Source organism: Meles meles, chromosome 3, assembly GCF_922984935.1.
Source record: "Meles meles chromosome 3, mMelMel3.1 paternal haplotype, whole genome shotgun sequence".
Classification (NCBI taxonomy): domain Eukaryota; kingdom Metazoa; phylum Chordata; class Mammalia; order Carnivora; family Mustelidae; genus Meles; species Meles meles.
Genome location: NC_060068.1, coordinates 75433341 through 75457942, shown reverse-complemented (window position 1 = coordinate 75457942; position 24602 = coordinate 75433341). Strand labels below are relative to the sequence as shown.

At 38.2% G+C, this 24602-nt stretch overlaps 1 protein-coding gene across 2 annotated transcripts in view; it reads right to left on the bottom strand.

The window, feature by feature from the left end:
- Window positions 1-19611: 19611 nt before the first annotated feature.
- Window positions 19612-24602, bottom strand: part of LOC123938270 — a 64695-nt gene continuing 59704 nt past the window's right edge. For both annotated transcript variants that reach the window (XM_045999515.1, XM_045999516.1), the window contains one exon: window positions 19612-19845. In XM_045999515.1, the coding sequence (XP_045855471.1) occupies window positions 19778-19845 (68 nt within the window). In that variant the 3' untranslated portion in view covers window positions 19612-19777. The remainder of the gene's footprint in view (window positions 19846-24602) is intronic.

Below are 24602 nucleotides of genomic sequence, written 5' to 3'. Positions count from 1 at the left end.
TAAACACAGGTATGTATCGATCGTTTTTAATTAGTGTTTTCATTTAATTTGGGTAAATATCCAACAGTGGAATTACTGGGTCATGTGGTAATTCTATTTTAAATTTTTGAGGAACCTCCATATTGTTTTCCGCAATTGTTGTGATAATTTACATTCCCACCATCATCGCACAAGGCTTCCTTTTTTTTGCATACTTGCCAGCACTTGTTACTTCTTGTCTTTTTTATTTTAGCCATTCTGACAAGTGTAAGATGATATCTCATTGTGGTTTTGATTTGCATTTCTCTGATTATGAGTGATGTTGAGCATCTTTTCATGTATCTGTTGGTCATCTGGATATCTTCTTGGCAAAATGTTTAATCAGGTCATCTGCTCTTTTTAAAATCAGATTATTTGGGTGTTTTGTTTTGTTTTGTGTTTGGTGTTGAGTTGTGTAAGTTCTTTATACATTTCTGATATGTACCCTTTATTGGATATGTCATTTGCAAATGTCTTCTCCCATGCAATAGGTTTCCTTTTAGTGTTGTTAATTGCTTTCTTCACTGCAAAACCTTTTTATTTTGGTGTAATCCCAATAGTTTATTTTTGCTTTTGTTTCCCTTGACTGAGGAGGCATGTCTAGAAAAATGTTGCTAAGGCTGATGTCAAGAAATTCCTGCCTCTGTTTTCAGTGCGGTCCCTAGCAAACTACCAACAGCATTTTTCACAGAGCTGTAACAAATAATACTAAAATTTATACGGAACCACAAAAGGCTCGGAGGAGCCAAAGCAATTATAGGAAAGAAGAATAAAACTGAAGGTATCACAATCCTAGATGTCAAGATACATTACAGACTGTAGTAATCAAAACAGTGTGGTACTGCCACAAAAATAGACACATAGATCAACGGAATAGAATAGAAAGCCCAGATATAAACCCATACTTATATGATTCAGTAACCTATGACAAAGAATATGTAACAGGGAAAAAAGTTTCAATACATCGTGCTGGGAAAACTGGACAGCTACGTGCAGAAGAATGAAACTGGGTCACTTTCTCACAGTGTACTCAAAAAATAAACTCACAATAGGCTAAAGACCTAAATATGACACCTGAAACCATGACATTTCCAGATGGGTGTTGTTATTTTAAGTTTCCTATCCATTAAATAGCAAACTCAATTCTTCAATTCAATCTCTACCACCACTTCAACTGTTGATTATGGAGCACTTGCTAAGGACTGGAATCTCATCTACATAGTTTAAATGCAGCAACCCATAGGTACCAGCAACCCATTGGTACCTTCTACCCATAGGTAGAATCAAGGTGGCCATTTTATACTCAAGGAAAGAGAGTTTAAGTGGATTATCTAAATTCATGCCATCTGGGGACACCTGGGTGGCTCAGTTGGTTAAGTGACTGCCTTCAGCTCTGGTCGTGATCCTGGAGTCCCAGGATCAAGTCCAAGTCCGGCTCCCTGCTCAGCAGGGAGTCTTCTTCCCTCTCTGACCCTTCCCCCTCTCACATTCTCTCTCAAATAAATAAATAAAATATTTTTAAAAATAAAAAATACATAAATTCATGCATCTGATAAATGCAACTGGGCTGCACAGTAAAGGAATCTTCTTTTATCCTAGCCTAGTAAAGCATTTGTGGTTGGATAGTTCAGCTGGTCAGAGGTTAACCTTCAGTGCTAATGAGGTCAAAATCATAAATGTGAAGCTTAAGTAAGGTCTTTCCTCTGATTCATAACTGGAAGTTCAACATTTAACTCTTGTCAGTCAATGTGTGCTATTGTTCACAAAAATAGAATGGAAGATTGGGTGGCTCGATATAATTCCTTCACTAGTGCTGGAGGCAGGACTCAGAAAACATGGTTCCTGATAAATAGTCGAAATCCTGTTTTTCCAAAAACAATCGTTATATTTAAGCTAGCAAGTCATCAATTGTTTTCACTCTAATAGCCAGGCAATGGTAAAGTCAGAAAATGGTTGAGCTGGATGCCACCATCTGGTGTCTCTGGTACAATCCCTTCATTTGACAAGTAATAGACCAAATTAAAATTCATGACTAGGGGCAGAGGCAGGGGTTATTGGATTGTTTCTTCAATGTCTCTCAGTCAGAGGCAGAGAGCAGAGAATAGAACTTGATTTTTCTGACTTCTAGCTTATGACTCTTTACCAAACGAGGGAGAGGATGCACTGTGGCCCTGAGCCAGAGAGCAATGATTTTCTGGCCACCTGAGTGTGAGGAGCACTAAACTAACCTGCCTCCAGATAGAAGAGAGAGAATGGAGTTTATTATTTCCCTGAGGAAATGGCCCATTCTGAAGGACACCTTTCTTGATTCTCATTGAAATTCTCTACTTTTCCTTTAAGCTTGTTGAAATTAACATTTTTCTTTGTTTCTTTGTCTTATTGGTTTCCCCTTTCTTCTTCTCAGAATCCTAAACCACAACATTCTCTTGAACAATAGCTCCAAGGTTGTCTTTCATCAATAAACACCAACTAGCCTCTTCCGACTTGAAGTATTACTTCAAGAAGGGTGGCTTTTTTGTAGATTCCTTTGCTGTCTTCGTATAGAAAATTCTAGGTATCTTTTAGAGAGTGGCTTTTATAGTAATGCTGCTTTCTAGAATACACCTCTCTATATAGGTCAGTTCTCCTTTCATCTTTAAATTGTATGATTTGGCAGGCTGTTGGCAATGACAGACAACAAACATAGAGACTAAACAGTTGTATAGGAAGAAAAGTAAAGTAAATCAGGAATCTAAACTTTTAGTACATCCATGACTCACATTGTTTTCAGCTAGCTAGAGTCACCTTTCTTCACTGATGGAATTGAAAACCAGTGAAAAGAAAGGAATGTGATGGTGTCAAATAACACCACTAATAAAGTCTTTGTCTAAATCAACATCAAACTTCTAGTTTTACTTTCTGAATTCGACTCCTTATCTCCATGATATCCAATGATGTTAATACTTTCTTTACTACTGTAAAGAAAGTAATTAGGATGGGGCACCTGGGTGGCTCAGTGGGTTAAGCCTCTGTGTGGAGGCGGAGAAAAATCAAGGCCATCCCACCTCAGGTTTAGCCTTAGCATAAGTACAGCCATCTCAGACCCCTATGCCCAAGGGCTGAACTTTCCTTACTTTACTTTAGTTCCAGGAAGCCCCACCCTGCTTTGGTTCTGGAGACGCCCACCCTGCTTTAGTAACAGGAACCCATAAATACCCCTGACTTAACTAAGGTCGGGGTCCAAGTCCCTACTCCGCTGTGCCGGGTATACTTGGGCCCAAGCTTAAGCTTGTCAAATAAACCCTCGTGTGATTGCATCGGTGCTTGGCTCCTTGGTGGTCTCTCGGACGTGAAAACTCGGGCACAACATCTGCCTTCGGCTCAATTCATGCTCTCATGATCTCAGGGTCCTAGGATCAGCCCCTGCATCGCATGGGCTCTCTGCTCAGCAGGGAGCCTGCTTCTCCCTCTGCCTCTGCCTGCCTCTCTGCCTACTTGTGATCTCTCTCTCTCTCTGTCAAATAAATAAATAAAATCTTTAAAAAAAAAAAAAGAAGAAAGTAATTAAGTGAGTTTTATTCAGACTTACAACATTATAGCTTAAGATTACGTATAAGCTTCAAACAAGTGATGGGATTCTTTTTTTTTAACTTATTATACCAGTGAACAACTGTAGTGAGCTTCAGGGTCACTGAGAGGACTTGTCAAACACAGATTGCTGTGGCTCCAATCCCAGAGTTTCTGATGGTGTAGGTCTGGGTAAGACCTGAGAATTTGCATTTTTAACAAGTTCCCAGGGAAGGCTGGTCCTGAGACCACATTTTGCAAACCACTGATTCATACCAATAAAAGTCTGAATCCTCTCTTTCCGTCGGTGTAAATAGACACCTTAACACAAAAGCAGTAACCATTTGACACTCAGCATTTGACAAGAATCAGATTTGGATTTTTTTAAAAGTCTGGAGAGAATTACTGTGACATTTTCACTCTGCCTGTCTTCCACAGAGTTTCTCAGTCCAGGTGAGTCTCAAGTTACTCACTCCCAGCCAGCCTGTCAAATCTAATTCCACATATGAGGATATTGAAAAATGCAGTAAAATGTTTATAAATGCAATTGATCTTGTGAACATCTAACAATTGTCGTTGGGAAACCAGTAGTTCAAGGTACGAATTAGGTAAATGCTGCATAATATTCCTGAAGCCCAAACGGGAAACACTGTAAACAAGAGAAAAACAGGCAGCAGTTTTGTTTTTAGGAGCTAGCTGGGTGGCACCATTCGTTCAGCCTTGTTACCATCCTGAATGAAGTCAGTCACCTTACTGAGTAGTCAAAATAAATATTAGCAAGATAAGAAAGAGGGAGACAAGGAGGAAAGACTTCTATAAATAATTACCTTATAGCTACTCGTAACATTCCTGTAGTTTTAGGGCACGGTAGAAATAGTTTTAGCTTTTCTCCCTTTAAAAAAAAGTGGTCAGAGTTGTAATATATATCACTCTCATTTACTTTTACCGTGACAGAATCTGCTTCAACAAGGCAGCTTACGGAGAGTGATTGTGCTAGACAACTGTTTCAGATCCACAGAAGCTGTTTGGAGAGCAGATAAGCACAGCCTAACCTGAGAAATGCTCAATTTACTCCAGTGTGGTCTTTACGGATGCTTGTTTTTCCCAGGACTATTTCCTGAATGGAAAGAATCTGTTTCCCAGTAGATTGTAGTACCTTTTGTTAGAGACACTCTCTGCCCCTGGCCGTAAGCGGGAACATCAGGCTTCACGGCATCCAGCCTCCCCTGAAAGGCCAGGATTGGCTCTAAAAGGACTTCATAATTTAAGGTGAAAAGGCGTGATTATGAGTCTCAAAACCCTAAGTGCCAAAAAGCATTTTAAACAGAAGAAGACTGACAGGCCTGTCAGGCAGTAATGCATCTGTATTTGCATCTGACCCGAAAGCACTTTCAGCATCTGCAAGGCTGAAAAAAAAAAAAAAAAAATCAGCGGAAGAAAAGTTGACTTGGAATGAAAGATTAACGCCGCAGCAAACTGCCTTCTTCTGGCAGAAGAGCCTGTCACCCTAGCTCTTCAGCTGTCACCCAGAATCGGACATTCTTTGGAATGAGCTCTACCTTTAGGGTTATGTATTTGTTTTTTTGCAGGCTGTAGTCAGGGCAAGAGGGTCAGAAAGAATGCATTTCATGTCTTTTTAACTACAGTGAAACCACAGGCTCTGGTTCAAAGATGAAGACTGAGCTGTCTAACTGAGTAGACAACTCCTTTGTTTTTGTGATCAGCTTCCTTCTGTCTGGTCATGGTGTTTATAATCATTTCTTAAGACAAGGGTTAAAGTAAAAAGGTATTGGTTTCATTAGATTGACAATAGGCCTAAGTCTCCATTGACGAGGTTTGGACAAGGAAACCAAAAATATTTTAACCTTGGACTTTTTATTTTGCTCCAGCATAATAAAACTGTACATGAAATTAATGACCGGATCTTGCAAAAGCATATACAAATTAGAAGAAAAAAATACATGTGAGGTTTCCCTTACTGTTATCTGCCCATTTCTTCTCAAGTGGCATTGTGTCTGTACCATGATATGGATTACTGGGTTTGATGGGGAATTGGAAGGTAAGGTTATTGCACTGTGCATTGTAAGTGCTGTATATTGTAAATTGATCAAATATATATGCTTCTGTAAGAAGCTACTTTTTAGGGGCACCTGGGTGGCTCAGTGGGTTAAAGCTTCTGCCTTTGGCTTGGGTCATGATCCCAGGGTCCTGGGATGGAGCCCCCGAGGTGAGTAGTCAGGCTCTGTGCTCAGCATGGAGCCTTCTTCTCTTCCTCTCTCTCTCTCTCTCTCTCTCTCTCACACACACTCTCTCTGTCTACTTGTGATCTCTGTCAAATAAATTAATAAAATCTTTAAAAAAAAAAAAAGAAGAAGAAGAAGCAGCTACATTTTACACTAATTTCCAGATATGCTTAAGTCCAGTTTCAGTGTGATTAACATAAGGGGAGCTCTCTTAAAGCTATTTGCAGAATGAAATGTCTCTAGGGGTTAGTAAATTGCATGCTTTTGAGGTAATTTTCTAAGGAAGAAGCTTTTATACCTTACTGTGAAATCTCTTAGACACCCCCTGCATAGCTACAGTAGACTTTCATAAACAGCATAATAACTACATGTCAAAGAAAGAGTGATAAACTGTGGGTCTTCAAAGAAATAAAAGGTGCCCACCCGCTTGCTTTCTTTCTGTTGACATGTATAACATAAAATTAGCCCGCGAAGACATTGGAAAAATATACTTTCTTCTGCAAACGTGGGTAATTATTTTTAACATCAGAAAGCAATTGTAGCTTCCTTGTTTAAAATATTGTTTATCGCTGTTGTATTAGGGAAGAAGAAAACTCTTCATCAGCGTAAGGATTTTTGTAAAAATATAAACCTGAATAAAAATCATATCACATGCTATGCAGGAAACAAATAAAAATCTCTTACGCTGGTTTCAAGGGACCCCTCTCAGCATTCAGGTTAAAAGTGACCAGAAGTGTGAGGAAATAAACTGAGGCAGTCCACAAACACTGGGAAAGGCACTCAGTGGACAAAGCTTCTTCCTTTCATTCCCTGTGTAGATAATTCTGAGAAGCCTTTGGGAGGACCTTTTTTAAAGCAGACTTTTAGAAGGCTCCTGAGAAGACCCATATGATAACATGTACTTTAAACAGATTCTTTTCCACTTTTCACTCTTCCTGGTCCCCAGCTCCTGTTCCCTGTATCCTATCCCTGTATCATAACAAACTATTTTGTCTCCACTAGAGTCAGTATTGTTTCCAGCAAAACAGAAAGAATAGTCAGAGAATACCAGAGGCAAGTAAGAAAACCAGAAAGTAGTCATGGAGGTCAAGAGAGGAATGTCTGGACTCAGTCAGTTAAGCATTTGACTTTCGTTTTGGCTCAAATCATGATCTCAGGGTCGTGAGCAGGGAGCCTGCTTAAGATTCTCTCTCTCTTTCTCTGCCCCTCCCCACTCTAGTCTCACTCACATTCTCTCTTTCTGTTCCTATATAAATAAAATTTGTTTAAAAAAAAAAGAGAGAGAGAGAGTTCCTAGAGGAGCCGTTTTCCTCTAGTCAGTGCTGTGTTGCAAAATGCCCACTATGAAAGACTAAAGGAAAGTAGACCAAGTATGGAAAGAAGAAACAATGTACTGTCCTGAACACATATTTGTTTTTTGTTGTGCTGCAGAGTATACGTGCACATAGAGAGGACATGCACAATTTGGGGGCTTCTTCCTGGCAACGGGTGGATATGGTTTGTATATTTCTGATTGTGACTTCCTATATCCCCAAGCTGAGAGACACAACTCACAGTGATTTTTCTCTATGTATTTTCCCAAGCATAGTTTATAAAGTAAAAGTAAAGTAAAGTAAAAGTCCAGGGAAATTATCATCCTCTTTGGATAACAGTGCAATGATCTAAAACATCATACCATAATTATTTTTCAAGATTATTAGTTTTCTTCTTAAAAGTAACTTGCTAACATCCTACATTTGTAAGTGAGTGTGTTAAAAAGTTTTCAAGGACATATGCCAACGTCACAGTTGCTATAATTGGGTATTGGGAAAACTGGAAAGTTGTACTTTTTAAAAATACCTTTATAGGGATGCCTGGGTGGCTCAGCTGGTTAAGCGTCTGCCTTTGGCTGGGGTCATGATCCCAGGGTTCTGGGATGGAGCCCCACATCAGGCTCCCTGCCCATGGAGACCCTGCTTCTCCTTCTACCTGCCGCCCCTCCCCCCACCGCCCCGCTCATGCTCTCTCCCTCTCACTCTATCTCAAATAAATAAATAAAATCTTGAAAAATAAATAAATATAACATTTATTTCAAAGACTTATGAATTTATAATAGCTCTCTGTCATTATTTATTTCCTTAATCAACAACTGTTACACAGAGTTCTGATATTTTAAAACTTTTGACGAAATGAATTCTTAGAATTGGATGGCACAGCTGATTAAGCATCAGACTTTTTTTTTTTTAAGATTTTATTTATTTATTTGACAGAGAGAGATCACAAGTAGACAGAGAGGCAGGCAGAGAGAGAAAGAGGGATGAATTCTTAGAATTGAACCAAAGAGACTCCTATTGCCAGTAGGCTTCACCCACCAAATCTTCAGCCAGTGTTCAAAGTCATGCCTTTGGAGACAAAACTTACCTCTTATAAATTAAAGGTTTTGCTGAGGAATTTCCCTTCCCTATACTAAACTCTGTACACTTTATTTATTTTAAATTTTATTTATTTATTTGTCAGAGAGAGTGAGCACAGGCAGACAGAGTGGCAGGCAGAGGCAGAGGGAGAAGCAGGCTCCCTGCCGAGCAAGGAGCCTGATGTGGGACTCAACCCCAGGATGACCCAAGCCAAAGGGAGCCCCCTAACCAACTGAGCCACCCAGGCGTCCCTAAACTCTATACACTTTAAACCCTAGAAGAGAAGACACTTCAGGCTCCTCTCAGAGAAATTCAATTAACTTCTACTGAGTCCATTCAAAGCTCAATATTACCAATGAAAACTGACACAAGTATAACTGAGAAAAACAAAATAAATCCAACCATCTCCTTCTAAGGAGAATATCTATGATTCAGAATTTGATAATTTTAGAATTAAATTTTGTCAGGTTCCTTCACACCTCTCCTCCGAGGGGAAATTAGTTCACAGCTGATGTCCCACATATTTACAATAAGAACTAACACATTTTAATCCATGGACAATAAAAGCTGTTTTCGAGTGCATTTCTCCTGCCTTGATCTGGTCACACCAAGCCTGTGGGGAGACATTTCCCTACTACTTTTCCCTCTACCTGCAGGTAACTGCTTTGCAACAAAGCCCATTTATGTGGGCTGAAAAAAAGAAAGTAGGTAGCACTGTGACAATATGTTGAAGGTAAGATGTTTTAAGCAATAAATAATTTATGAAGGCAATATTTTTGCATAACTCAACTTTAGTTTTTTTTTTTAAGAGTTTATTTATTTATTTGACAGAGAGAGATCACAAGTAGGCAGAGAGGCAGGCAGAGAGAGGGGAGGAGCAGGCTCCCTGCTGAGCAGAGAGCCCGATGCGGGGTTCAACCCCAAGACCCCAGGATCATGACCTGAGCTGAAGGCAGAGGCTTTAACCCACTGAGCCACCCAGGTGCCCCAACTTTAGTTTTATCTTTAAAATTTTTCAATAGTTTCCATATTGATTATGAGAAAAATGTCCTTTGCAAAAATCTCAGATAATACATAAAGGTATTTTTTTAAAGATTTTATTTATTTGTCAGAGAGAGAGCACAAGCAGGGGGAGTGGTGGGCAGAGGGAGAAGCAGGCTCCCCACTGAGCAGGGAGCCTGATGGACATGGACGTTTAAGTGATTGAGCCACCCTGGCGCCTCTCATGTTTTATTTAAGCAGCACGGACATGCATTTGAATATTTAGGTTATTTATCTGGCAGTCTAAACAATGAAAGCATCAAAAATGGAATTTTCCAATTTTTCTACGTGACATCCATTTTTTTAAAAAACACACCACTATAACAATGAAAGGGTGATTTGTTTTAATGTACAATGTGTAATGAAGACATCGTACTGTGGAAGCAAATGAGCAATACTGACAAGGTGATATGACTGAAACAATGGGAATTCTCATATATCGGCCTTGTTGTTTATATATTTTGGCAAGTAACAATTTTTTTTCTTTTCAAATTTTTGTTTAAATTTCAGTTAAGTGTACAGTGTGATACTGCTTTCAGGAGTAGAATACAGTGATTCATCACCTACAACTCATTTATCACTTATATCACATAGAACACCCAGGGCTCATCATAACAAGTGCCTTCCTGAATCCCCATCACCCAGCTAGTCTATCCCCCACCCACATCCCTCCATCAACCCTCAGTTTGTTGTCTATCTTTAAGTCTCTTACAGTTTGTTTTCTTCTCTCTTCCCCCTCATATGTTCATCTTTTTTGTTTATTAAATTCCACATATGAGTGAAATCATATAGTATTTCTTTCTTATTTCACTTAGCAAATACACTCTGGCTTCATTCATGTCATTGCAAAGAGCAAGGTTTCATTCTTTTTCATGACTGAATAATATTCCATTGTATGTATATATACCACTTCTGTTCATCAGTTGATGGACATTTGGGCTCATTCCATGATTTGGCTATTGTTGAGAATGCTATTATAACATGTGCCCATTCAAATCTGTACTTTTGTAACCTTTGGGTAAATACCTAGTAGTACAACTGCTGGGTCATAGAGTAGTTCAATTTTCAACTTTTTGAGGAACCTCCATACTGTTTTCCAGAGTGGCTGTACCAGTGTGCCTTCCCGCTAGCAGTCTAAGAGGGTTCCCCTTTCTCCACATCCTTGCCAACATGTGTTGTTTCCTGTGTTGTTAATTTTAGCCATTCTGATGGGTGTGAGGTGGTATCTCATCACGGTTTTGATTTGTAGTTGCCTGATGATGAGTGATGTTGAGCATCTTTTCATGTGCTTATTAGTCATCTGGATGCCTTCTTTGGGAAAAATGTTTATTCAGTCTTCTGGCAAGTAACATATCTTTTAAAGATTTAAACTACAATGGTTAAAATGTCTATTTTATGCATTTCCTTTATTAATCTGTATAATAGAAAGAAAATACAAAAGAATACATCTGGAAATTTGGGGGAATGAATCAAGTTGTTAATTATTATATTATTATGATTTTTTTTAAATTGACCTACCTAGATTTTGGATATGTCATTAATTTGGAGCAGGTTATTTCCATGTAGTCTGAATAAACACTGTTCTGTGTAAAATGTTCATTTTTTGAGTTCTTTACATGTTTTGTTTACTTTTTAATTTTTCCCTCTCCTGCACTATGCACTTGGAACACAGTATTTCAGTGAGGACTGTGACGACTCTCAGTCACAATGCAAAGTGAAGTCACCACAAAAACTTCATTGGCCTCCCTGGAAAGGCCAAGTATGGCTAGATCCACAGCTCAAATGATGTTATCTGTCTCTATCCCTCTCTGTTCTACTTGCTTTGGGCTGGTTCCATTCTCTTTCAGGCTTTTTTTCCCAGCTCCCAGTACCTCCAGTCCTGTTAACTCTGGGAAAGGGAGGGCCTCTATCCCAGAGTTCCACCTTTCCTGGATTGGGTAGGTCTTCCTGGCCTGGCTTGGTTCTTCTGCCCATCTCTTAGCCAGTCACTGTGATTAAAGAAATGAAATGCTCTTATTGGCCAGAATTAGATCATGTGTCCAAACTGGCAAAGATTCCTCTCTTATAAACCAAACAAACTAATAGTGGGAAAGAGGTTTATTTTCTAAGGAAATCAAAATAAGAAATAATTACTGGGCAGACAAAAGCAAAAATATTCAAGTCACCACATCTCAGGAATTTTTACAGAGATGAAAGCAGAAGTTGCTTGAAGATCACATTCTGGCAGGTGCTAAGCCCACAGGAATCTAGGCAGCCTGGGAACCAGAGGACAGTGGTCCTTGCAGGATGACCAGTGAGAAATATAGGGGCCTCCTCATACTTTGGTGCTACACAAAGCCTTGATAACAGTCATGGAGAGGAAACCCAGTGATGACTGTGATAGAATGTCCTGTCAGCCTAATATATTGGGTACTTGGTATCTGGTGACAAAGATTTATGTGATCACTCACATTATTTATTCAAAAACCAGAAAGTATTTAGAGAACATACGGACTCACGCTGTCTTTGAAAACATTATGACACTCTGGGAGCCTGTGAGCTCTGACTTGGAAACCACATACCAGATCCAATTCAGTAGTGTTAAGTATATGTATACGCGTTGGTCTGAAACAGATCTCCAGAACTTTTTATCTTACTTTGAAATTCTACACCCACGAAACAGCAACTCCTCTTTTCCTCCTCCCGGTCTCTAGTAACTTCCATTCTAGTTTCTAGTTTCTTTCCATTGTGATCAGAAAAGATATTTTGTGTGATTTCAGCCTTCTTGAATTTAAGACTTGTTCTGTGGCCTAACATGTGTTCTATCCTGGATAATGTTTCATGTGTACTTGAGAAGAATATATATTCCATTATTGGGTAAAGTATTCTGTGTATTTCTGTTAGGTCTATACTGTTATTCAAATCCCCTGTTTCCTTATTAATCTGTTGACTGGTTGTTTTAACCTTTTAAGTCTAAGTTCCTCATCTGTAAAAAATTACAATATTAGCAGTACCTATATCACAGGTTGAGGTAAGGACTAAAAAACTACCCCTTATAAAGTGTTAACACACTTGATGTACAGTAACTGCTCAATAAATGTCAGCTACTAGTAGTAATCTCCAAGAAAGTATGAACAGGTCAGGGTATATCCACGTCCATGATTCAAACATCAATACAAAATCCTTAGCCTAAGTCTCTAAAAGTACAGTTGATTGAATTATTAAAGGACAGATATGCCAAGCAGTAGAAAAAAATGAATATTAATTTTTTTGTCTGTATTGTAACCCAGTTGTCAGCTGGATGCCTTCCTACCTCTACCTGCAGTCACCAATCAATCAAAAAGTCTCCCTGCCCTCACCTAGATGCTCCCATCAAAAGATTTAGGCATACTTGTCATGAACTCCTCATTTTAATGACCCAGGAGGGTCCACAATCTTCCCCACACTTTCCACTGATTCTTAACAATTCACACTCTGATATTTTCCCTGAAGCTATCCATGATGGCTTGTGTCAGCCTCTGTTGACTTAGGTCCAAAATTCAGTTTCTTTGCTAATTTCCACAAAAGATCAATTTGAACCAACAATTTCATGCATTCTAAAACATTCCTAAAGTTTCACAAGGTCATGGGAAGAGATCATGTCCCACTCTACCACTTTGCTAGACCTACCCCACTCACTCTCTTCTTTCTTTGCTCCAACTTCTCCAGAGTAACAAGAAATCCTTACTCATATCCCTTAGAATGAACTTTTTACTTCCAAGTAAAATCATCAAAACATATTTTACAAACAAAAACAGTTTTCTTATTGAGAAATTATGTTTCAAATGTTAAACAAATAATATTTTCAACTCTTTGACATTTTGTTAGACTTCATTATATACTCTCCATTCAGGAGTTATGGGGTAGGCATCTACTTTGTAAAAGATACTGTACAGGGGAAGAGACCTTAAGCAAAGATGCTACTTAATTTACCATAAATGAAATAAGATTATATCTCATAGCAATAACAAATGCCAAGAATGTAATGAATTTGCAAGAATTTTAAAGTGAAATCTTACTATGTCTAAGTGAGGCAATCCACAAACAATGGGGAAAGGCACTTGACAAAAGCTTCTTCTTTTCATTCCCTGTGTAGATAATTCTGAGAAGCCTTTTGGAAGGACCTTTTTAGTAGCCGTTTAGAAGGTGCCATAACATGTACCTTTTTTTTTTTAAGATTTTATTTATTTATTTGACAGAGATCATAAATAGGCAGAGAGACAGGCAGAAGAGAGAGGAGGAAGCAGCTGAGCAGAGGGCCCGATGCGGGGCTCGATCCCAGGACCCTGAGATCATGACCTGAGCCGAAAGCAGACGCTTTAACCCACTGAGGCACCCAGGCGCCCCCATAATGTGTATCTTTTTTTTTTTAAGATTTTATTTATTTATTTATTTGACAGCGAGAGAGAGAGATCCCAAGTAGGCAGAGAGTCAGGCAGAGAGAGAGAGGGAAGCAGGCTCCCTGCCGAGTAGAGAGCCCGATGTGGGACTCGATCCCAGGACCCTGAGATCATGATCTGAGCCAAAGGCAGCGGCTTAACCCACTGAGCCACCCAGGCGCCCCCATAACGTGTATCTTAAACAGATTCTCTTCCTCCACTTTTCACTCTTCCTGGTCCCCAACCAGGTCCCCTGTTCTCTGTATCATATTCCAGGATAAACTATCTTGTGTCGGACTCTAGCACAAGAGTCTGTCTTACCTCTAGCAAAAGAGAAAGAGAAAGAAGAGTCAGAGAAAACTAGAAGGATGTGTCCAGATCATCATGAATATCTGTATTTAAGTGTCAACATTGTACAAATCTTTACTTTTGTCTCTATTTTCATTGCTGATATTTCATATAATTTATATTTATTTCACTTAACTTGGGATTGCCACTAAGACAAAGAACTTGATCTTCTGACCTGTAGGAAATTAAGATTCTCTCAAATGAACTGTTTTTCTAAGAGAAGAGAATCCTGAGATAAAATGATTTACTTAGAAAGTTAATAATGAATATAAACTTAAGGAATGCAGGAGATTTTATCTCTTTTGTTCACTAAAGGATTCCAAGCTCTTAGAATAGCTGCTGGCAGGTACTCAATCCTCACTTGATAAATTAGTTAATACAGAATAATTTAGAAAACTTCATTTATCCAACACACATTTATTATGTACCTCTTTCATGTCTGGCTGGCTCTTGGTGAATTAGATATTCAACTTACACAACTTTATTTTTAAGCCCCTCAGGTATTAAAACTTCCACCACTTTCTTAGAGAGATTAATTAGTCTTGTATTTAGGAAGTTTTCTCTGACAATGAAGTATTTTGTTTTTCTTTCTGTTTTCTCACAACTCAATCCTTCATTTTCCTTTCCAGTTGATCTTTAGTGACCTATGTGCAATTAACCAATATCTTTTCTGAACTGTATGACATACCCTAAACAGAGCATCAGATTCCAGCTGTGAACTCTTGAGTCATTTAACAAAGAACTATCAATGCTCTGGATGTAGGTACAATGATTGTTTAAGTATAGCTTTTTTGTGGCATTGAATTTTTATATTTTCACTGATATAATTGCTACTGAGAATTACCTTTCCTTTTTTACTGTTCTTGGACATTTTTCAGAATGACTGATTTTTGTGTTTCCATCAGTCTATTGCTATAGCTAACATGTAAGAAACATCTATAGCTAACTCCAAGGACCATTTTATATACATTATCTCGTGCAGTCCTCACAAAAGAAAGTCTGTGACGTAAGTATTATTAGCATGGCCATAATACAGATGGAGGAGAGGGATCATATGACTATAATGAATCTGAATTTGAATGTTTGTTGTAACTCAAATTCTTGAGCACTCTGCTGTTGTCGTCAAGTTCATTTTCACTGTCTTTCCTTTACTACCTTTGGTAATATTTTTAACTTCAGTGCTTATTGTTGACTTATATCTCAGGGCAAAATCTTGGGATAACATTCTTTTATTCCCTCATGTTTGGTGCAGAAATCCATGTTCAACTTGGAAGTAGATATTTGTTGCTGCCCTACCAACTGTCCATTCCTGTCTCTTCCCTTGCCAAGAGCAACTAGGTTTTCCTTTGGAGAATCAGTCTTCTCCCATTGAGTATCAGGTTATGTGATTTGAGTGGAATTAACCCCATTTCCTGCTCTAGGTGTGGATTCTTAACAGGTGTCAATCCATGTGTTAATCAAATCCCTGATGGTTAGGAAGGCTCCGACATTTAGGTTAAAGTCGGTTAGGATGTATTCATCTGACTTCAGTGATTGTTTTGGGTTGGTCCAGAATGAAGTTCAGGTGTTTATGCCATGGTGCAGGGAAGCAAAGATCTCTATCTAGCTCTGGATATTGTGATGTGTACATATGAGATGTGGAATTGCTGCAGCTATTTTAACATGATGGAAGCCAGTCTAAGATAAGCTAGTACATAGAGCAAAACTAAGCCAAGTGGACTGCCAAGAAATTCAGCCACATTCCTAGTCAAATCTTGACTGAAGCCCACTCAGTGCAACTGGACTAATAGTTGTTAGCTGGGAGAATTGGGTGAGCTATTTTTGCTTTGTTTTGCTTTATTTTAATTTAAATACAGTTTATTTAATTTGCCACCTATCTTGGTGTGTTTATATAAGTTTTTTCCATTGTTTGTCTAGGCTTTTTGTTACTTGGAATGGATATCATCCAAACAGATAGAACCACTCTCGCTGAAATTTTTTCTTCCTTTTTTTTTCCCCCTAAGAGAGAGAGAGAGAAAGAGAGGGAGAGAGTGAGTGAGTTGGGGGAGGGGCAGAGGAAGAGGGAAAGAGAGATTCTCAAACTGGCTGTATGCCCAGTGCAAAGCCCAATGAAGGGCTTGATTTCACAACCTTGTGATCGTGACCTGAGCCGAAATCAAGAGTCAGATGCTTAACCAACTGAACCACCCTCTCACTTTTATTTCTAAATTTAACTTTTGTTTTCTTTTACTTGACTAAGAAATTTCTCCCAAATTTCTTTTTTCGAAAAATATCTTCTGTGTTTAATTTTGTCGTTGGAATAACATCAGTGTGAAAAGTTCACTTAAATTTGTTTCCTCATTTCTCTAACTTCTTAATCTTTACTTCCTTGAAGCTCAGTTCACTTGAAATACTTTTCATGAGGTCCATTTATTAATGGACAGTTCAAGGTCACCAGTTAGAAGGTCATTTCTTAACTTCACAGTGCAAATTAACTGGTTCCTGCCAATAAGTTGTAAGTATAATATGGATATTCCTTCCAATAAGCAGCAAATATAATATGGCTTTGCCTCCATTCAGACCATGAAAACCATGTAACGTTAGTGGTGAAGGAACCTTAGGGGTCATCTAATTCAATTTAATTATTTTACAGATGGGAAAATTGGGTCCCAAAGAAATTAAGTGATCTGCCTAAGGTCACACAGTTAATGGTAGGTCTCCTGTGATTCCTGACTCTTTCCATTAAATCATGCCTCCTCATGTGCAATGAAGCTTACCAAAATTAAATAAATAAAACACAGTATTTCAGGAGAGTCGTATGATTCCATAATGTCTGGTACAATCAGTGTGCACCATAAAAAGGGCACTGGATTGAATTGAATTGATTTTTAAGTCTTAGTGGAAATTAATTTTCTATAGTTAAAATTCTATTTGAACTTTGACAGTCACTGAAGATTAATTTTTAATACATTTGGGATCATAAAATTGACTTCTTATTCTTAGAAAAATTCATTGAAGATGCATGTGAATTGTTTTATTGAATAACAGAAATTTTAGTTATGAAAGAAATAATTTTTGGTTGACATTTCTTTCCTGATTTTAAGACAGTGATATTTAAATATTAAAATTCTTTTTGCGTGCTTCCTGTAGAACAGATAGACATTTCTCTTTGTTCTCACATATCTCCTAAGACCTCTCTGGTCATTGGGATTAGCCTGGGAACCTTCTAAAATTGTAGCTACATCTGGAACCAGAACCTCAGAAGGAGGGCTCAGACATTTGTAGTGTTTTGAAAGCTCCTCTGGTGATTCTGCTCATTGACCAAATACAGGAAGCACAGCTCTATGGCATTCTATAAAATATGTATCCAGAAATGTTTTATTGTAAAAAAAATTTACCAGACACATATACTGGTTCTGTGAATAATGGGTGATGGCTGAAATAGTTATCAGCATAAATAGTCATATATTCTGTGTTGGTGAAAACACACATGCAAATGAAAGCCAAATTTTATTGACTCTAAAATGGCACTGAGTATAAAATACATCATTATTTATGTACCACTAGGAGGAAAAAAGGTTATTAATTAAGCTGACATGCTATCCATTGTAAGATGCCTTGTGATTTCAGAGATGATAAAAACATGCACTTTAAGTGATGAAGTGCAGTTAAGTTCTACTCTTATAATTGGAGTTATAATGATGCCTGTCAGGTTCAAGGTGAATAAAAGAGGGAGATTAACTTCTATTATATAAGGAGAAGACGAAATCATGTTGATGATCCTAGCAATACTACTAAGACACCTCTTTGGATCTTATATGCATCTACTTCTAAGGCTTTTCTGGTAACTAGAAATCTGAGTTCCCATAATGTCTTAGGGAGCTTTGGATAAAATTGGTAAGAGTATGGGACCATAGAGGTCTACAGATCTGACTTTGATGCACACCACACACACACATGCACACACACATACACACGCACGCACCTCTCGAGTCACCAAAAAACAAAAGCAAAAACAAAAACATTCTAAAAAAAAAAAACAAAACAGTAAGGGATCTCACATGGGTGGCATTCAATTGTCGTTGTGTACTGAGGAAGGAGAATCTAATTTTAGTTTCACATCATTGCTTGGACCAAAACTGTAGTTGTATTTCCTGTCTAGCTACTCAACTTGGTTCCTATATGTAACTGCGTAAGTGCTTTTACTTTGTCTTATTTTTAAAAAGGTTGGTGCGGGGAGGCCAAGATTTAAACGGAAAGTTTTGGTTTTGGTAACTGAGTAGCTACTGAAAAAATAGCTAAAAGAACCTCTTTTCCATTCTCCTCCCTTGATATTCATGAATAACGATGCAATTGGGTTTGTCTCTTTTTTGCTCTCAAAACTATGTATACTAAACATTCATTATAATTGAATATGATAACCAAAACTTTTCAGTTTGGATCTTTCTTCTCTAAATTCAAAAACAACTTCAGTTTTTTTTTAAAGGCGCTGAGAAATAGCGGTTTGATAGCCACACAGAAACTTTGAAAAATAGCCCGTGACAAAGCAGCTTCCACAGAATTTCCCTAGAGTATTAAGAAGTCCATCACTTCTTTGTCCAATCACCAAGTCACAGAAACGTGTTGTTTTCCTCCGTGTAAAAGATTCCACAGGGCTAGCCCCTTTGAAAATGGTTGAAGAACTGCTAAAAGTCAACAAGAAAAGGTTTAATTGCTCTTCTGGAACTTTCAACAGATGCTGCTTCATTCTACACAGTTTCACTCACTAACAGTTTCACCTACCAGTCTCACTGAAGCCAGCGAGGTCATGTGCTTTATCTCAGATACTTGTTCTGATGGGAAAAATCTTACTTTTAAAAGAAGCTCAAAGAAGGCACCATGGGATAGCAATGCCTTCATGACCAAGACCCTCTACCAAGGAAGTGACAGTGTGTAGCACTTCGGTACTGATGTATTTGCCCTTCCCCCATCTGGAACTACCATTTTTAAGCAATCACCACAAATCTGTGAAGGGCCAAACTGGCAGGCTGTAAGTACTTACGCTTCAGAAAACTCTCCTATTCATGGCAAGCCTGGATTCTGCAGGGACAGCCAGTGTGGGCACATTTAGCATCGACGTTTAGGCCCAGCTCCCTCCTTCCTGCCTGGGTTTCTGCGCCATATGTGCTTTAATCATTCCAGCCCACTGATTCATTGAAAAATAAACACTGAGGTGATAATTAATTAGAAAGGCTGCATATTCCTCTCGTACAGCAAGTTAAGTGTTTCTTCCTGCCAGAAATTGGCTTTCAGGAAAGGAGGTGTGTAATGTCCTTATGTTTTGTGTTTACATTGGTTCGTTTTTCATCTGATTCTCCAAGCTTTGATACCTGTGGCTTAATATTCATAACATTTTGCTTGGATTTTCAACTTTATTCAAAACCCATATAACTTCCACAACCAGTTGAGACAAACCAGATGAAAGATTTCAACCACATCCACTCACCAAACCAATTTGTTGCTGTTTTCTTAGGTTTCTGATTCCCCATCTGTGTGGCTTGGTTCGTGTGAGGCCTGATTCTGAAATGGGTGGGAAAATATTGCCTAACTAAAGGAGTGTTAATCATTTCCACTTAATGGAGGGAACGTTTTTATTGCTACTTTACTGATGGAAGCTTTCCCCCAAGGCAAGAAACAATAACAAAGTCTCAAAAGAATTCTAATCTGTCTGGGAAATAACCATCCCCAAGAAATGTTTATTGAACGCCCTTGCAGCAGTGTGGGGGGTGTTGCGCTGGTACTCCTTTGGAAGTAAGCCTCAGGTTAGGAAAGACTAAGTGCTGAACTTGGGCTCAGAGGTTCTGTGTTCTAGTTCTGGTCGGCCATTGATCAGCTGTGACCCTAGAGAAGAACATTCATTATTACTGAACATCTCAAATTTGCCAGGCATTTTCCATTTATTTCTTTAAAAGTCAGTAACACTACAGCAGTTATTAAACTTTCATTTTATAGATTAAAAACTGGGGCACAGAGAGGTTCAATGACCTGTTCAATTACTAATTCACTCAAGTACTTACAGCAATCTAGTAACTTCTGGAGCCAGAAACTAGCCCCCAGGTATTATCTTTCAGACTCCAAAGCCTGCTGCCATTTCACTATACTATGACAAGTAATTTTCCTTTTCTGGGTTTTAGTTTTGGATTTATTTTAATCTGAAAAACAAGATGATTGTGCAAAACCTTAAAAAAAAAAAATCTCCTTTGAACTTTGATCCCCTGTGATCCTATAACTGAGCCTAAGCCTTAAACTTGTAGAGATTATAGTTTGGTTCAGTTCAGCCCAAACAATACACATATTTATAAAATAAAGTTGAGCAGCATTGGGTAGGAGGTGGTATGAGATTAAGGGTCTGGTATTAATCTGGGAAAGCTTCCGGCCTAAAGGGTTTTCATCTGGTAGAGACAGGAAGAGACACGATGAAGGGTGGCAGATGGGAGGAGGCCGGCGCTGGCCTCAGAGGGTCTCTGAGAAAACACTGTTGGGGAGGACTCAAAGTGAGAGACCATTAGCAGGTCTGGCTGACTGACCGACAGACTGTGTGGATCAAGGCACCCGTGCTGAGAAAAATGAAAATGGACCTTTCACTCAGTATTCTTCCCTCCATGAGAATTCAATAAGCATTATTGACTGGCTGAGGTGAACTGAATTGCAGAATTGCTTTGAAGCCCACAGTTACAAGCTATAATTGAGAAACTGTCAAGAAATTCAAATTCATGGAAAACCAAGAAAGAATAATGTTTCCACCTTTCAGAGCTTGCCAAAATATAAAGTTTCCTTTCTGCTGTTAATTTCCTCCCTCTTCTAATTCGTTTTATAAAACTTTTCCATCAAGGAGAAGTCTATTTTGTAACTATGCATAATTAATATTTAGTATCCTTCTTTTCAAAATCTTCAAAATGTTAGCAAATGTTAACAACTGTAACTTTTGTAGTGTCTTGGGGGAAAAGGGCACTAGTTGTAAATAAGGCTCTATTTTTTCCCCCTGATAAACAAGAACACTATTAAGAACGGAATTCTAATATCCACAAGATCATTAACTACAAAACCGCCATAAATAAATGCAGGCTGGGAACCACAGCTGAACTCTTTATAGTGAGTATTTCTAGTTCTCTTCCTCTAACAGCATTAATGACTTGTTCCTAAGAGTGCCTTGAAAGATGTAATCTTTAAGCCTGTACAAAACAGTCACTGTGTGCCTGACACCTTTTACATATATTGTCTTTCATCCTCAAAGCAATTCTTAAAGATAGAGGAAATATCAGAACAAGTGGTTCCGTGAGATGCCCAAGGTGGAAAAGCCAGGGTGGCAACAGTGGTCTGTTTGAACTCAATCCCTTGTTCTTTCCCCTCTCCATTTCACAAAAGGCACCTATGGACCAGGAGGTGCCTGTGCTTGTTCTCTAACAAAAGTCATTATTTCAGGTTATCTATAGGCGAGTACTTTACAGGTCATGTCAAATGTGCCATAAAGTTTAGCTACTCCTAAATATTTTCCTCATCTGTGTCCTGGAAGGGAATTTTCAATTTTGAAGTTAATGGATAAGACTATAAAGAAGGAAAATAGGTGTGAAGGTTTACCAGGAAGTTAAGCTTACTGTTTAAGTGGACCTTTCTGTCAAAAAAGAAAGGCAAACTTGGGATGAGTTAGATCCTCCTACGTTCTCACACAGATTAATAATTTCCTCACAAATAAGGCACAGCAGGTAGATACTAAATTGCTCCCAGTGAATTCTGTTCCTACCCAAGACAAACAATGACATGGGGCAGCGTGAAAATCAGATCCATCTGCATTTAAACATATGTCTGTCGCAAATATAAATAGGTATGTTTATATAGTCATTATAGTATGTAGTGTACTATTATACTAATACATAGTACATTAGATTATTTTTGTAGGATGATTTCTCATTGATGAAATTCATTTGCAATTTGACTTTCTTTTTTTTTTTTTTTTTAGACTTTATTTATTTATTTTGGCAGAGAGAAAGATGCAGAGAGAGAGAGAGCCCAAGTAGGCGGAATGGCAGGCAGAGGGAGAAGCAGGCTCCCCACTGAGCAAGGAGCCCGATGCGGAACTTGATCCCAGGAGCCTGGGATCATGATGTGAGCTGAAGGCAGATGTTTAACTGACTGAGCCACCCAGGCATCCCTCAAAATTTGACTTTCTAAGGAAAACCCAGTGTCACCCAGTGACAATCCTCTAGGATTGTCAATATCTAAGTATATTTAATACCAGTTTGCCCTTCTCAAAGGATCCATATAATATATATCATAAGAAGTTCATAGAGGGTATTTAAGTAAAGGAACAAGAGATCTCGGAAATCACAGTAATGTTTAGAATAATGTTCATTTTGTTTTACCAAAGAAAAAATTATAGATGCTGTAGAGAATGTAAGCAGCAACCAAAGCTGAGAAAACAAAGTTAGCTGTACCCCATGAGGAAATTGGGAGAACATGGGGAACAATCTTTATCTCCTGATTTTGATTCCATTGCAATTCATTGGATATTTTTACATTTTGAATCTGTGAGTCTCTGAAAGTTGTGTCCTTGTTGTTAAGGAAGAAGTGAAGTACAAAGGAATGAGGCAGGAGTAAAACAGGTGTGGTTGGCCCATGAACTTAAGGCTAACTAGAACTTTATCAAGTCAAAACAAATGTGTAAATTAAGAAACATTTTTGGTAAATGCCACCAACCTGACCTCCTCCACAGGTACTCAAAAGGCCTCAGCTACAAAACTGCCATGAAAGTGTTGGGTATTTAGAGATTGAGTAACCTTAGCCAGCAGGTAGTATTTGGATCAATAACAGCCCAAAAGCAGTCAAGAACTTTTTTATTCATGCACTTACTCTGACTACTAAAAATAGTAAGTCTTTTGTTCAAAGTAGAAAACAGCCATTTTATTGATTTCATGCCTCTATGGTTAATGTGTTATCCTCTTTCTATGGTACCACTAATAAACTTTATGGTCCTTTTTTGTAAGTTCTTGAAAGAAAGTAACATTTAATAAAGACAATTGTTAAATTTCTTGAGTTGTACATAGACTCTTTTACCGTCCTTTCCTATTTTCTTGCTTTTTTGAAAAACATAGCACGGAATTAAGATTCAAGAGGATTTTTTTTCAAATTCCAAATTTAGTTAGAAAAACTTACTCATTACATACAGTAATTCAGTATCATTTTATTTTTTTTAAGATTTTATTTATTTACAGGGAGAGAGAGCCCAATAAGGCAGAGAGGCAGGCAGAGAGAGAGGGTGAAGCAGGCTTCCTGCTGAGCAGAGAGCCCAATACGGGGCTTGATCTCAGGACCCTGAGATCATGACCCGAGGTGAAGGCAGAGGCTTAACCCACTGACCACCGAGGTGCCCCAATTCAGTACCATTTTAGAGCCATTTTCCTGCAGAGGATTGGCAGTATTGGTGAGACACTTTGTAATTTTCTGGCACATAAAACACCTAACACTTTCAGCCTTTCCTTTCAGGGGAAGACCAATGTCTGTGGAACTGTTTCACTATAGTTTTATTAAGGAAGCTAGTGGTAAATATTATCATTTTTATCAACCAAGGGATATAACCTATATGCCTTGACCTATTGGCTCACTGTTCTGAAAACTTTTGACATATATTGTGCTCATGTTTTAGATCATATGCTAACAAACAGACTTGCCTAGTCATTGCAAGGATAATCTCTAAGTTACAGGCCAGGATTCACAGAAGTTACTGCTAGTGAATGTCTGATACCTGAGTCATCATTAATCTCATCAGTAGCATTATCTTTGATTACAGAGGAAAAGCCAAGCTTTCATTTTATGGTGCTGAATTAGACACTACACCATCTAGCCCAATTGACACGATCTCTTACTGCTATAAGCTTCAAAAATAAAACTGATTATAATATCTTCATATCACCATATATAATGTATGTTAATTCCATCAGCGTAATGTGAGTCCTGCTTTCTTTCAGTTTTTAAAATTTTATTCCAGTGTAGTTAACATACAATGTTATATTAGTTTCAGGTGTGCAGTATAGTGATTCAACAATTCTATACATTACTCAGTGCTCATCATGGTGAGTGTACTCTTAATGCCCTTAATCTGTTTCACCCATCTCACCACCCACCTTCCCACTGGTAACTATCTAGTTGTTCTCTATAATTAAGAGTCTGTTTTTTTGTTTATATTTCTTTTTTTCTCCCCCTTGTTCATTTGTTTTGTCTCTTAAATTCCACATAGGAATGAAATCATATGGTATTTGTCTTTCTCTGAGTGGCTCATTTTGTTCAGCATTATACTCTCTAGATCTTTCCATATTGTTGCAAATAGCAAGATTTTATACTTTTTATAAGGTAACGAGGGTGGTAGCTTTCTTTATTCTTGTGCTGGTGGACACTTGGGTTATTTCTGTAATTTGGTTACTGTAAATAATGTAACAAAACTTCGGGTGCATACATCCCTTCGAACTGGTATTTTCATATGCTTTGGGTAAATACCTAGCAGTGTGATTACTAGATTACAGAGTAGTTCTATTTTTTATTTTTATTTTTTGAGGAACCGCCATCCTGTCTTCCACAGTGGCCGTACCAGCTTCCAGTCCACCAAC